Raw genomic sequence first — 15,542 nt, 5'->3', positions numbered from 1 at the left:
TTGTGCTCTTTAGCCTGACCAAATCTCTTCTGCTTGTTGCCTTTCCTTAGCAGTGGTTTCCTAGCAGCTATTTTACCATGAAGGCCTGATTCACAAAGTCTCCTCTTAACAGCTGTTCTAGAGATGTGTCTGCTGCTAGAACTCTGTATGGCATTGACCTGTTGTCTAATCTCAGCTGCTGTTAACCTGCGATTTCTGAAGCTGGTGACTCAGATGAACTTATCCTCCACAGCAGAGGTGACTCCCAACCCCATTTATAAGGCAAGAAATCCCATTTATTAAACAGAGGACACCTGTGAAGTGAAAACCATTTCAGGGGACTACCTCCTGAAGCTCATCAAGAGAATGCCAAGAGTGTGCGAAGCAGTAATGAAAGCACAAGGTGGCTACTTTGAAGAACCTAGAATATAAGACATATTTTCAGTTGTTTCACACTTTGTTTAAGTATAATTCCACGTGTGTTAATTCATATTTTTGATGCCTTCAGTGTGAATCTTCAATTTTCGTAATCATGAAAATAAAGAAAAGTCTTTGAATGAGAAGGTTTGTCCAAACTTTTGGTCTGTATTGTAAGTTTATAGGTTTGTATGTAAAACATCAGATAATCTGCAGTCCTATTATTCAACTTGTTTCATTTAACCACAGATTTGTTTAGTTTTATGGTATTACATAATACTAAAATGATAATTACCCAGGTTATTACCCCCCTCCCGATAAGCCATTGGAAAACACACTAAGCCTTAGTTCCAGTAGTTGAATAGGATCTACTGGGGTTTTTCAAATTCAGACTGATGGGGGGAAAAAAAGAGCTCATAGATGGCTAAATATGAAATTAAATAGCCATCCCACCTTCTCAACCAACAGACTGGTCGTCCGGTGGCCAACTTCAAGCAGCACTGCGGCCCCATCACATCAGTGGAGTGGAGCCCCCTGGACTCCAGCGTGTTCGCTGCCTCGGGGGCGGATGACGTCGTCAGCCAGTGGGACCTCTCTGTGGAGTCCTGCGACGTGGGAGCCAGGGTGGAGGGGGTGAAGGACCTTCCCCCACAGCTGCTGTTCCTGCACCAGGGTCAGTCGGAGATCAAGGAGATCCACTGGCACCCACAGATACCGGGCGTGATGATCTCCACGGCCCTGTCGGGGTTCAACGTGTTCAGGACTATATCTGTGTAGAGACTGTGTGTTTAGCCTTTAGTCATAAACATTAAATTTAACGTGCAGTGAGAGGGAAGGAGCTTGTAATAATGTACATAACCTACCTGTGTAAGTATCAACTCTTCTTTCTAACATTTATTGGCAGAGAAAGACTCAGCATATATTTTCTGTATGTTTTACAGATTTGAAAAGTATTTTATGGCATTTCCTGTTGCATGGTATTCATAAAATATACATTCTGACCCAAGTTGTTTTGTTTCCTTTGTTTTACTTCTCAATGAAAATCATTGTGGCTGACTGGCTGCTTTTTACATCAAGAGGCAGAAAGTTTTTGTGTAAATTAAGACTGGAGACCTTTTGTGAATGCAGATTTCAAGTCTTAGGTATCTGGGGAAATTCAGTACATGAATCTGCTTTGATGTAAACGGTTCCATTGTATCTGTATATCTTTCTAGAAGCTCGTGAGTTGAATAAATCTAGGTCATGATGCCACTACCACCATGTTTTACAATGGTTACAGTGTGATCAGAACTATGTGTCGTTTTAGTTTTTCTATGTTTATAACATCTTTTACATGTCTTCTGCAAACAGGACTTTCTAATACTTATCACTTTCTTTTTACTCCTAGATAAAGGTCAGGTTTGCATTTTGCACAGCTGGTTGTTCCGTTAACAGGAACCAGCAACCTTTACAATTGGAGGGAGCCATTTCTGTGTTTGCTCTCAAAGAACAACTCACCCAGGTCCCGTACCTCCGCCCACATTCATTTGAAAAATGCGTCTGATGGAGGTGGTGCCTGGCGAAAAATAAATCCCATCGCTTAGGGGAAATCAAAAGAACTTTCATGCCTCTTGATACAAAGTTGATCAAATCTCGTAAGTCCACTGGTTTTTGACCAGTTTTAAAATTTGTTTTATACAATGTTAATTCATGATCTAAATTGACTTAAATTCAAGTGATTAACAAAACAAATCTAAAATTATTGCTCTAGACTAACCAGATAAGGCAAAACGTAAGAGTTTTTATCTAATGTTGATGCACTTAATTTTCTAATCAAAATGTATTTTTAGTAACTGGTAATATAAAAAATTGGTGCAAAACTGTCAAGGTAGACCCTTTTATACAATTTAATGCATTTTATTATTTTCATTTTCTTTTATAAAGATTTCTCAGTTTTAATTGGACAAAAATATATATTAAAATGCATTAAAATTGAAGGTTACCTCACCTTTCTAGTCTAACATGACTGTGTCAAGTTATTTATTCAGGATTCTGAGACGAGCTGCAGCTGCTCAGGGTCAAAGTACTGACTGTTTCCTGGGTGATGTCGCAATAATGGAAGCTGACTCCAAATCAGATGCAGTACATGTTTAAACCTGAAGAGGGCGCTCACTGTTTTACACACAAGCAGGATTGGAAAGATTGTGCAATTTTCAAAATAATGCCCAGCACATCTGGACAAGACTACAATTACAACACACAATACATTTTATTAGCAAAAAGAAAAGATTTTGGGGTGAGTTGTCCTTTAACAACATTTGCTTAGGGCCACTAAATTGGTTTTATTGCATAGTTTGACGAATGCATTTTAATTTAGCTTGCCTCGTGTTGAAAATAACATTTTATGTTAGTTTTTAAAATTTGAGAGACAATTAAAAACCATCAACATGAGCAAAACAAAGAGTACATACTTTATTTGTGAAAAAAAATGGAAAAATGTTTGTTTTGCTAATTAATGAAAGTAAGCGAAAAATAAATTATTGCACTACTAATGTGATTCTGTTGTTAAAATCTTCACCCTATTTCTCCATGGGTTGCAGATTAACCAATCACCTAACCTGAGCGGTGGATCTCTGTAGCTCCTCCACAGTTACCAAACCTCTCTAATTACAGCTCTCCTTTCCACCTACCCTCTACTTTGTGTTCTTTTAAACACTACACATAATCTCAATAGAACACCCTGAGGTTTGTGGTTGCAATGTGACAAAAAAGAAAATGGTATGGATCTGGATTAAAAAAACAAAAACGAGACAACGTGAAATGATTGTGCAGTGTATTGGGATTTGTGGAAATTACTAACTGATCTGGGTAATCAGGGACTGGAATAAAGGAATATAACATTTTAATTAGAGGTAATATTTCACAAGCCCTGGGTGTAACGTTCTTGTGGCACCTCTGCAGGAAACTTGGTATGTAACCGGCCCAGTCTAAGCGCCTAATTAAAATAGTAGACGGCTAATGAAATGCAGAGTGGCTTGAGCCACATCCCAGATCCTCATATTACCCAAGCCTTGCAACAGAAAGGCAGTCAAAGCTGGTGCCAATAATAACTTTGTTTTTTGTTTTTTACTGTAATGTTTATTAAACCACAGGGTAACATTCGAGGTTTTAACCAGCATTTTCAGCAGAAGGGTAAAATGGTATCTCCCTTTTACAGCATTTTGCAACAATTATCAAAGCAAAGAACATTACACAAGCAAAAAGTACAAAAATACACTTTGATTTATGAGAGACATTTAAAATCCCATGATTGTTTTTTTCTAGGAAAAAAATAAAAACAATCCGTTCAGCCTGAAGGACAGATTTGGGAAGTTTAAAAATAAAACCACCTCAGATGTGGTTTTGGTCAGAACCAGTGAGCCTCACATTGCCAGATATGGAATGTGACAAATTCACAGTAACTCATTATCAACACCGCCTCTGTGGGCTAAAAGGCTAAAGGCAAGGAGGCTGATCTAAACCAGCGATGCAAAACAAATAAGACATTGATATAGCTCAGTACTGAATACAATAAGGCAAAGGATACAAGTCCCTTTAAGGCACATATAGGTAAAAGATCGATAGATCGAATATAAAAGAGTAGATTTAGTGATTAAAACCTGATCCGTTTATCCTGAATCAGACTTTCCATAGAGCTGGAGTCTGACAGCAAAGTTTCCATCTGAAAGAAGTGGTTCAAAGTGCTACAAACCTTTCACTGTTTGAGTGAGCAGATGATACAAAGTCATGTTACCCTTGTTGACAAAATAAATCAAAATTTCCAGTTGAATGTTTACTGTACACCTTACGTTGATTTATTTTAGCTTTACATTCAGATTGATTCTGTTTAGGCCTCCCATTGAGTTGTAAAGTGGTGAATTGAGGAAAATGTGAATACAGTTGAAACCGGATTCATTCACTGTATAAAAAGATGGGATCTTTTTTTTGTTTTGTTTACTTACTGCCTGACATTAAATCAGACCAAACTTTTTTTTATTAACTTTGGAAAACAAAAGTTATTTCTGTTCCCTTTATACAAGACTTTTTTTCTACTTCATTTCTTAAACGTTTGGTGGATTTGCAGTTTGGGCTGTATAACTAGGGTCAGCTGTTTTAGGTATCACTAGAAGACATTTTCTTTGGATTTTCTGCCAGAGAAAACTGGCCTGAGTCTGGGTTGGAGGCTGTTTTGCTCACGCACCTTTTCAGCACTACCCATAAATATTCTCTGGGACTCAGATCAGGGCTTTGTGATTCCCACTCCTTTACTTTTTTGTCTTTAACCCCAATTTTTTTAGGTATATGATGGTTGTTTGGGCAATTGTTCACCTGGAAGTCAAGCTTTAACCTTCTGGCTTAAGATGATGTACTTTTCTCCATCTATTTTTAAAAAAAGCACCAGTTCCTCCTCCAGCAAACCCCTCTAACAACATGTTACTACCACCTTCGTACTTCAAGCTTGCCCCTTCTTTCATCAAATGTGATAATGTTCGTTAAGGCTTAACACTTCACTTTTAGTCTCACCAGACCATCAGACATTCATAAAAAAAAAAAAACAAGGTCTCTGTCCCTGAGAGCTTTTCTACAAACTACAGTCTAGGTGAGTGTAATGCTCTAAGGTAATGGGTCCTTCCTCACTGATTGGTTTTTCAACCTTCCTATAAAAAAAAAAAAAAAAAGAAAACACTGTTTTCCTTGTAATAACACTTTTTAACCATCTTCAGCCATAATCTTTAGATGGTCTTTTAACATCATCAGCTATTGCTATCAAAACAGGAAAAAGTTTAGTTTGATTCAATTTCAGACAGTGAGGAACAAAAAGGTTATGTGTGGTTTAATATTGTTTATGTAAACATCTGGTTTCAACTGTATATTCATATCGTTCGCATGAAAAGTGGATACCTGTCCCCTATAGACCAATTTCATCATCGGACTCGTCTTCAAACGAGTAGCCCCGTCCTTCCTCATCCTCCTCCTCTGAATCAGTCTCTGAGTGGCCGCTCTCTGACCTCCTCCGGTCCAGTTCGGTTACTCCGTCGGATTCTGAGCTGTGTGAGGAGGCAGGACTGGGTGGCAAATCTGCTTTGTGGTTAACCAGCTGCGGTTCTCCTGCCGGACTCTTCCTCCTGTCGCTGTCGCCCCGCACTGGACTGTGGGACCCAAGCTGGTTATCCTCATCATAGTGAAAGTCAAAGGTTTGACCCTCCTCCTCTTCAGATGGCTGGCGAATGATCTCCTCCCGCTTGTCGCTAAACCTCACCTTTGGTCTTAACCCCCTGGACTTCAATCCGTTCTCGTCTGGTATCCTGCTGTCTTCCTCCAAACCATTCCCATTCACTGACTCCTCAACATTGCCCCTGACTGGCTTTGTATCCACCACTGATGTGTTGCACTTTGGGCTCAGCATGTCCTCCCCATTGGAGCCAAGCGACAAACTGTCCATCACTCCTAAAACGTCCCCGAGAATAGACGGACCCAGATCAAAATCCAGATCCAGATCCAGATCCATGGTCAAGGAAGACAGAGACTCTGAGCGCTGAAGCTTCGTACTCTCAGGAACATCCTTCTGCAGGTTGCTGTGGTTTACTGCCACTTCTGGGTCGGCGGCTGGCAAGATCCCAGAACCCCCCAGCTCTGAAGTGGTCGGACTGGGACCTAATGTGGAGAGGAAGGAGGTGTCTCCAAAGGCGTCGCCTCCCCTGCCGATGTGCATGGTGTGGCGAAAGTCCCCCAGGGGGGCAGAGATCATGGTGGGGTCCAGGCGAGGGGCCCGGGACGATTTGTGGAGTGGCATGGCTAGTAAGTCTAAAACTGGGTGGAAAAGGAAAAAAGGGGATAAGAAGACAGATTTAAATGAGACATAACACACAGAAAGTTCCTGATAAGCCGGGGTGAGTTGTGTAAGGCAGTATGGGAAAGCAATGAGACTTTTGGCACTGGTCCGGCTGTGAAGGCCATGCTGAGACTTGCACTTGAAGCAGTGTGCAGAGTTAGCACATACTTTTCTCTGCCCTCAGGGCTGCTTGAAGACAAAAACAAGACTCTAAACCTCTCTACAGAATCACCCCAGCATATAAAACCCTCCCAGCCTTAGAAAAACCTCTAAAATAACCCAACTGTTTATAATATAGTTGTTAACTATTAACCAAGGCTTTCTTATGATAAATTATCTAAAAAATAATGTATTTATATTAGGGTCCAAAGTATGAAGGCGACAGAGTGAGTAAATATAGCAGGAGAGAGAGTGGGCTTCAGGGCCCAGCCCTCAAATGCTTTCTAAGTTTTTGACAATTAAAAACATCTTTGAATTGCGTTAACTAAACCAAAACTACACGGAAAAGCTTTTAAAAGTAATGAGAAGCGTGTGGGTTATTAATCAGTGAAATATAAAGAGTATTAAAATAATAAACTTACTTTAAATCGGTTGTTTCTGTATTTTTTCTCGGGCTCCCGCTTTAGTATCCACCTTTTTCATTTGCCTTTTCGCTTTCCTTTTCTCTACCCAACCTTTCCCTCGCTCTTTTCTGACCGTCCTTTGCCTGTGTGAGTTTTCTTTTTCTTTTTTTCCTCCTTCTTTCCAAAGGGATGGGCATGGACTCAGGAAGTGACGCCAAAGGTTTTTTTTTTTTTTCTTAGTGAGAGTTCCAGCTGGGCTGTTTGGCTCTGTGCGCCATGAGGCGCGTTTAATCTTCCATTGGTTCTCATTTAAAATGCTAAATTAGAACACAGTGTCGCATCAATATTCATCAATACGTTTGCATTATTTTTATTTTCGGAAAACATCAACTAACGATTTCATAAAGGAATAACAAAACTGACTTGAATAATGGTTACTGCCAACTTTCTACAATCTACGGAAGACGATTAGGGCCACTGAAGAAATAAAAAAAAAAATTAACTGATTTTTACATATTATTTCAGTTTAATATGGGGAATTCCGACTTTTTTCTCAGAATTCTTTTTCTGAGACTTTTTTCCCCCTCAAAATTCTGATTTTAATCTCAGAATTCTGACTTTAATCTCAGAATTTTCACTGTTTTTCTCATAATTCTTTTTTCTCAAAATTCTGACTTTATTCTGACTATTTATTGATAAATAGTTTCCATGTAGGTATAGTGAGTAGTTCAGTTTACAATGGAATTTGTTGATTAAAAACTGCTACATATATATTTATTTATATTTCCATGACAGTCTTTAGAATATCATTTTGATTTAAACAGGCAAACATTTTATTGTCATTATAGAGATGACTTCCTGGGTGCCCTTCCATTTGATGAAAAGTATCCTAGAAATAAATGCATATTTGAAAAATAAATTAAGTTCTAAAATCCCTGAGTTGTGTCTTTCATTTGTCAGCGAAACCACATGTTCAATTTGTCTATTTACATATAAATATTGTTATTGCCTGAACAAGAAAATGTTAATTGAGGTACATCAATTAACATTTTGCCACTGTTTTAGCAACATTTAACCCATTGTTTTGTTTTTCATTGCAAAAAGGTTAATGCATTAACCCCTCCCCTCCAGATTCTATGTGATAGAGCATTGCAAACATACAGCAAAACCATCAGTAGGAAGAAAGAAAACACTCTAGCTAGAGGTTCTGAGAAAACCCATGTGGTTTCTAAGCAACAGGCTGCCAGAAGAACAATAATTATCGAAGCAGAGTTGGGGATTTGGGTTACTCTGGAGGAGCTGCAGGGAACCACGGTTCAGGTGGGAGAATCTGTTGACAGGAAAAACTTTAAATAGGCGTCTCCCAAATCTGCAAAAGCCATTTCCTTATGAAACATTGTGGCTGCATCATGCTAAGGGATGGTTTTCTTCAGCAGGGACACAAACCCTGGAACTGTTGGGAAGACGGTTGGAAATAAGTGGCTGACTATTCTACAACAAAACCTGTTGGAGACTGCAAAACACTTTAGATTAAGGTGAAGCTTCAATTTCCAGCAGGGCGACAAGTCCTAAACATGCAGCCATAGCTATGATGGAGCCATCAGGTGATAGCTTAATTATATGCTAGAAAGGCCCAGTCAAAGTCCAGAGCTCAAACTAATTTAGCCTTACGCAACTCCGAAAAAGTATGCTGACAAACAAGCTTCATTCAGTCTGACAGAGCTTTTGTCAAAGGTATTCTATACATCAACCATGTACTTTGCAAATTCTATAAATGTAGCTTGCATACTGCATAACACCACATATTATTTGTTAACATGTGACATGGAAAATAACTAAAGTTACATTGAATCAATTTTTGGTCTTTCTATTATTAATCATTTATTTAAAATGTTTATGCAGTAAATTGTAAAAAAAAACAAAAAAACAAAAAACAAAACAATATTACATAAAAACACAGTGATATTCTACAATATGGTTTATGATAAACTATTTTGAGCATACTATACGACTGGTGTTTGTTATTATTGCCCTTTTTATGTGAATCTGGATGCCTCACTTTTTAATGTACAAATTTTATTTAAATAAACCTTATCATGCACACTTTTTCATCCCTTAAGAGAGCATCAGTACCTCTATATTGCTTCGATCAACCAAATGAACCTGAGATATATGCGACTATGCATTATTTCACTTAAAGTTTTCCACACATCATTACAGCCTTGAAATATTTTAGAAGAAATGAACACAGTGTGCTGTACCCATGTGTCAGAAACAGACACGCAGACTATGTTTATGCATCACAGGCACCACAAACTCATCCAATCACGTTATGAAATATTACTAAGGGCTGGAGCTAAAAAAGACTGTAATTATGTCGACATTTATGGAACGCAGTGGATGAAGTCGAGCCTTTTACACACCCATCATATTTTTAAAGGGTGGCTACATATTTACACCAGCATATAACCAGTCCCTTTACCAAAGAGGTTCCCCAGAATTCCTAAAAGTACTGCAAAGAACACAGGAAAGATAGCAAACATTCAATTATTTAATAGTTTTTTATTTGTTTGCCATCCTCAACTTTTGTAGCTTCCTTCAATTGGTTAAAAGAAGTCTCAGGTATTCAGACAATGGTGCTGGGTGTTGAGTCACTGTTTGCTGGATCCTGTAACAAATGTTTAGCATTTTTGTGTGATGAGGTAACCGACAAGACAATACAGACCAGTCATCAGTTTCCTGGCCGCATATTGTTAGCCACTATGTGAAACAAGCAGAGGATTACACGAAAGCTGCTCTCCTTACGTCAGGTAGACTATAGCCAAGACAGAGGATATCTATAATAGTAATTACACATACATAAAAAAAAAAAAAAAAAAAACCAGGAGAACAAATGCAGGGCAAACTAGTCTAAAGGTAAGATTGTTTTTATGTTGTTGCTTTGCAGCAAATCTCACAAGAGTGAATGCTACAACATTTGGCATTAACAGTTATAAATGACTTGAAGCTTTTGAGGGGATTAGTGTGGGAGAGACTCTGGCAGGAAATGACTCCCCTCCCTGTGACATACACACATAAACACACATCCTGCAGCTGCACAGGCTCCACAGGAAGGCCAAGAGGGGGAAGAATCTACAAAAAAAGATCTACAGAGCTTTAAAAACCTGAGTCATCCCATATCTTCTTAATATTTACCGAGACATAAACTTTCTAGCCCTTTTTTTTTATAACTTGTGCTGATTGGGACTTCTGAAGGTTTTCTATAGTCATTAGCTACATTAGGTTTGTTTTTTCAGTCCCTTTTAGCTGCACTACAGCATTTTCAGTCTTTTTTTATACATATTTATTTGCAAAGTTTTAGTCATATTAATTTATTTCCATGTGTTATCTCTGCTTACATCCTTTAGAGCTAGGATAAAAACTAGGTTCCTGTGAGGCCCTAGAATTGACATTAGGGATACTATCTTCGATAGTCTACTATATGGTACATGTGCTGTTCCTACAGCTGGTCTTTTTGTGATTTTTATTTTTTATTTTTTTTTTGTCCTTTCCTCATGATTCCTAGAGCTCCTATAACTGATGGAATTGTTTTGGTCCTCAGGTTGCGTATCCCAGTAGCTTCAGTTTCTATACTTGGAGAGCTTCCATGATATTTTCACAGAGGTATTTCTCTCTGGTGGTATTTTCATGTCACTGAGAATACAAATTTTATTATGGCATTTATATTTATAAATTTATAGATTATAATTTATGCTTATTTTATTCTGACATTTGAACACTTCTTACTAACTGAGCTCTGTTTAGCTTGTGGGTGCTAAAAACATTATTATTAGGCTAGTTTTTATTAAAACTAATAAAAAAATAATTTAAAGTTTTGAAATTATTTCAAAATGTTGAAGAACATCATTATTAATCAAGAAATGTTTTATTACATCCAAATGGACAGTTAAAAGGCAGTCAAAAATATAAAGGGAGAGTCTTTTAAAATAAATCAACTTTATTTTATCATTAATGAGAATTCAGTCTTTACAGATTTTGTGGTAAAAGGTTGTAGTAACTGTGGAATAAGAAGACTCTTGTAATTTACCACAAAGGTTTATTAACAGTTAAAGGACAAGTTAGGAGAGCAGTTTTATTTTTCTTCTTCCCATAAACAGAAGGTTTAAACAACACAAGTCAAAGAAAAGGGCTTTGCAGAAGCAAGCCACAAATTCACCAACCTACATATGTGTACGTTTCAGTTCAGGAAGATTAAATGTTGTAAATCATATTGCAGGGATTTCTTCCATGATTTGTTGGCTGAATGCTACAGCGGATCTGGAGAAGCCTCTGACGAAGAAACTTTGTTCAACAGTCTGAAATATCCTAATGGATCATGTTGCTTTCAGAGAATCTAGATAGAAAAGGAAAAAACTGACGCTTAATGTTCGATTGCCTGCTCGGTTGAGTAACTGCTTTATAGAGTGGCTGGAAATTTGCAAACTAATAAAAAATAAAACATGCATATTTATAAAGGTGTGTCTTAATGAAGAAGTGTCTAAACCGTATTTTGTTATATTTTTTTGTCCTGGTTATACAGGTGCACAAAAAAGGTACAAGAAATCATACAGAACTAAAAACAAGCAAGTTCAAATAAATTCTGATAGAAAACTGACTTTAAATTAGCTTATTTTGCACCTTAAAATTTAACAATCTCTATATATAAAATATATTTAAAAAGTCCACATAAATATCTCATATTAAAGTAAACAACTGTTTTGAGACTTCTAAGTGATTCTTGATCCAAATTAGGATAAAATCCTCCTTTATGCTCATTTCTGCACCCTTTTGTTTTCTTTGAAGAATCTGTGTTAAAGCTATTAACATCTTTCTTTTTGATGAGTGACAGCAACTCATTTGAAGTGATACTGTTTAATGCAACTCTGCACATTACCATACCCATGTTTGGGCATTTTAAATGAAGATTGCTGTTTGGAATTGATAATTTCTTGTCAATAGGGCAACAAATTTCTCCCACCAAACAAGTTTTGAACCACCAATTTATCCAACACAGTGGTACCATAGGTTGAGTGTTAATACTCAATCCATTATTTGCCATTTAATTAGGCCATTTACTTTTTTAAACACTTAAACTCAGCATATACATATCAAGACTGACATAATAGATAACAAAAAAAGGAATATATAACCTCTTGTGTATGCATTTCAGATTTTTTTGTTGATTTGTACAGTGTTTCATTTCTAAAAATGTAATATTCTATTTTCCTCTCCAGTATCGAGTAATTGCAAACAAACCTTACATTTGTTTTTCTAGACAGGGGCCAACAGACACCAGTGCCCATGTAGAACTGGTCCTTGACCCTGTTATGGCACTGTAGTAAAGACATAATCAATTTAAAATAAAGGATGTTATGCACTGTCACAGTAACTGCAAATGATAGCTACCATTTTTTTCATTTTTGCAGTTTATTTTAAGGAAGATGTTGTAAAAAGGTCACAGTTTTCAACTGTCTTATTTGAGGTTTCCAGGGCTACAAATGGCACATTTTCTCCCCTAACGTTTTAAGTGATGAACCATCACCCTGTTTTTTGTTTCATTATTTTGTTTGGTTCACCCATGGAATAAAAAAAGCACTGGTTTAACCCTTGTCTACCTTGCAAATTTGAACCTTCACTGAATCTTTACTTAAAAATGTTTTTTTTGACTGCAATAAAACAATTAAAAAAAAGTTTTGTTCGCAAATAAATTATTCAATTTTAAATGCTAAATTTAGATAATACATTTTCCTTTATACTTCAAAACTCAAATTTTAGAATGACTGGCTGAGCGATTTAGTAAATTATGCCCTACACAGATCTGTTAAGGCATCCCCACTTCACTTTATTTATTTTAATAATAGCAATATTACTAAGCAGTAAGTATCATTATGATGTACAAATAAAGTCTTAAATTGGCTGGTTAAATGGTCAAGAGGCGTGACAGAGTATAATTGCCTTACATGTCGCCGCTCCGCCTGTAAGTCTTTACGCTGAGGAAAAATAACAAGGAGCCGTCGGTCGACTTGTGCTCCTGCCTCACCTGCCATTTTGTATCTTTGTAGTTCGCTCGTTTAGACACAGCTGTGTAGCAACGACGAAGGAATAGATGTTGGTTGTCTATCTCTTTTCTTTGAATTTACCGTATTGTTTTAGAGTGTATTAACGTTTGCTCTCTTTGTTTAGGTAATTGTACTCTCAGTTAAGTGATTGTCGCCACTGTTATTGATATTACAGGTTTAATTTAGGTCGTATTTACCTTCTGCGGGATTTGAGAGAAGCTAAGGCTAACGCTGTTAGCCGAAGCTTTTCTGTTAGCCAACCTACAGCTGTCCTACTAGCGTTCTGACGCTAACGGCTAATCTGTAGTGAAATGGCGGCCAACACGGCTCAGGCAACCCCAACAACCAACTGGTAGGTCACATTCCTAAAGCAACGTTGGTAAAAGAGTTAAGGGGGAATGTTGTTTAATCAGTAAAACTGTTGTCTTGGTGTTTTTTAGTTGTCAATTACTGATAGTGAAAATAGCTTTTAAGCCACTTCGTCAAAAAATTACGCCTTCGTTACGCAGGATGGAGGCCTAAATTGATATATTTTTTATCGTTTTGAACTCTGTTATTCATCTGACAGAATAACACTAGAAGTTTCGTATGCGTGTATAATTAATTCTGCTTATAAATGTGATTATGCTGGTAAATAGGATTTCAGGTAAGGTTTATAAATAAGGATGCCGTATTAAAATGTTAACACATTTAGCTAAATCCTCCTATTTACATGCCTTAAAATCATTATTTTAAACTTGGAAGTAGGCTTGGCGCATTTAGTCTTGATATGGTCTTTTTTTTTTACACGTGTTTGGCAAATTAAGCTCCCCTTAAAACTCAAACTTGGTTGGTTTCATATTAAAGGCCTCTCCACTTGAATTTTTATTACCCTATTTACAACCCTCACTTTCAAAATGTTAATTTGTGTGACGTAAGTCTATTTTAACTATATAAACTTATAAAAAGTGTTATTTGCCAACAAAAAGTGAAAATGATTTTTTTTTTTTTTTTTTTTTACACATTTTTTTCTGAATACAGAAAAATCCCAGCTTCATCCCTCAAAAGTTGTAATGCAGCGTCCAAAACATCATTTTTGAAATACGCATTTTTTATTTTTATTTTGATAAAAGCACAAAAATACATAGTGAGCCGTTTGGGAAAAAATATTATATGTACTTTGAAATTAGTTGTGCAATCATATCTTTAAGTTTACCAGATACATATGAACAAACAAGAACATATTCAAGCAATAAAGCATTATGGAAAACCAAAATTAGAATCGTTTTTTTACTCTATTGAATTTTTATAACAGCCTGATAAACCAGACTAATTGTGGAATTTAATGTGTAATTTAGCCTGGCCCGATGAATGAGATATCGGAAGATTGTTGATGAGAACAACCCCTTGTCTTTCAAACCATGTCTGTGCCTCTTGGCCAACGCTCTGACCAATGAGCGCAACTGACTGTGACGTAGTAAGCGCGGCAAAAAGCTGGTGGGGGAGTTTAAACAAACAGCCTGGTGGTAAAACAGCGAATACGTCCTTCTTAAAAATGATTGAGTATAGAGCCTCTTCCTGCTCATGTTTTAACAAAAATCCCAAGTCTAATCCTTTCGAAACTGATTCCAAAGCTGAGTCAAACGAGAACTGTTCAATAGTAATTGCCATCTTCCCTGTTGTGCACTCTCCAGCATTGCGCAGCTTTGTCGTCACGCCCTCAAAACCCTGTCCGCTTTACATCCAGAAATTCATAAAACATCTCTGCGTTGTGATTGGCCAGCCAGTTCTAGGGCCTGGGGCATTGATCGAGGCTAGACCACTCGCAGGCAAAAATGATCTTGGCCGCTGGTGGGTGGGGCTAGGTTACTAGGCTAACTTTATAATAGATAAACACAGCCTCCCCGGCTTCAGCCACCTAATACCCCTTTCCCACTGGCCGAAAGACCTGTTTAAGGCTTTTTGTTACAGTGGGAACAGCCTACTGATGCGTGTCTACACGGGTCAAACGATTTGCAAGTGACCCGCGTTTAAATCGCTCTCATCTGCATGCTGTGGAAACACCAGAACCTGTTTGACACACTAATTTACCTGATACCATTGAGCACAAACTACAGACACCAACTCGTCACTGGTGAACTTGATTCGGAACGGTAATAGAGCGAAACGATAACGCAAACTCACTACGGCCTGGGTTTCTTATATGTTGCTACCCATTGTTTACTGATTTCTGTCGCACCATCACACTGGGTTAATGTTGATGATGTCACCAGACATGCAGCAGTGGGGGGACAGTGGACACACAGTTTGTCAGCAAGGGGTTGGAGCCAGCTTTTTTCGCCAATGGGAAGGTGGCGTAAATCCTGCAGATACATCTCTTCTTTTGGCAGCTCAATAAGTGTGTGTACAGAACTGTGTTTGTGTTATCTATGTCTATGTTTGATAGAAAGTGAAACTGCTAAATCAAACTGCAAAATCAAACTTAATTTTCTAGAGGAAAACTCTAGGACTTAATATGAGTAGTTTGTTTAATGGGTTTATCTTACGGCTGGGCGATATAGAAAAAAAGCTTATCGATTAAAAAAAAATGCATATTGATCGATATCGATAATTATTGAAAAGATTTGAAACCATATTTTATGTGCAGCTCTGCCT

At 37.4% G+C, this 15,542-nt stretch overlaps 3 protein-coding genes across 3 annotated transcripts in view; 2 read left to right on the top strand and 1 right to left on the bottom strand.

Annotated features, from left to right (window-relative positions):
- The window catches only part of grwd1 (glutamate-rich WD repeat containing 1), a 16,200-nt gene extending 14,512 nt beyond the window's left edge, over nt 1–1,688 (top strand). Inside the window, exon 7 of the mRNA XM_015381215.1 lies at nt 865–1,688. Within this exon, the coding sequence (XP_015236701.1) occupies nt 865–1,173 (309 nt within the window). The 3' untranslated portion in view covers nt 1,174–1,688. The remainder of the gene's footprint in view (nt 1–864) is intronic.
- A 1,286-nt stretch (nt 1,689–2,974) lies between these two features.
- Nucleotides 2,975–6,991, bottom strand: cdc42ep5 (CDC42 effector protein 5). The gene is made up of 2 exons (XM_015381216.1): nt 6,829–6,991; nt 2,975–6,225 (listed from the first exon to the last, which is right to left on the bottom strand). The coding sequence occupies exon 2, from the start codon at nt 6,206–6,208 to the stop codon at nt 5,324–5,326; it is 885 nt and encodes a 294-aa protein (XP_015236702.1). The 5' UTR covers nt 6,209–6,225; nt 6,829–6,991; the 3' UTR covers nt 2,975–5,323.
- A 5,917-nt stretch (nt 6,992–12,908) lies between these two features.
- Nucleotides 12,909–15,542, top strand: part of leng8 (leukocyte receptor cluster (LRC) member 8) — a 13,277-nt gene continuing 10,643 nt past the window's right edge. Inside the window, exon 1 of the mRNA XM_015381218.1 lies at nt 12,909–13,260. Within this exon, the coding sequence (XP_015236704.1) occupies nt 13,220–13,260 (41 nt within the window). The 5' untranslated portion in view covers nt 12,909–13,219. The remainder of the gene's footprint in view (nt 13,261–15,542) is intronic.

This window comes from Cyprinodon variegatus, unplaced genomic scaffold (assembly GCF_000732505.1).
Source record: "Cyprinodon variegatus isolate N-32 unplaced genomic scaffold, C_variegatus-1.0 Scaffold229, whole genome shotgun sequence".
In the NCBI taxonomy this organism is placed as follows: Eukaryota; Metazoa; Chordata; class Actinopteri; order Cyprinodontiformes; family Cyprinodontidae; genus Cyprinodon; species Cyprinodon variegatus.
This window is presented reverse-complemented; position numbering and strand designations above follow the sequence as displayed.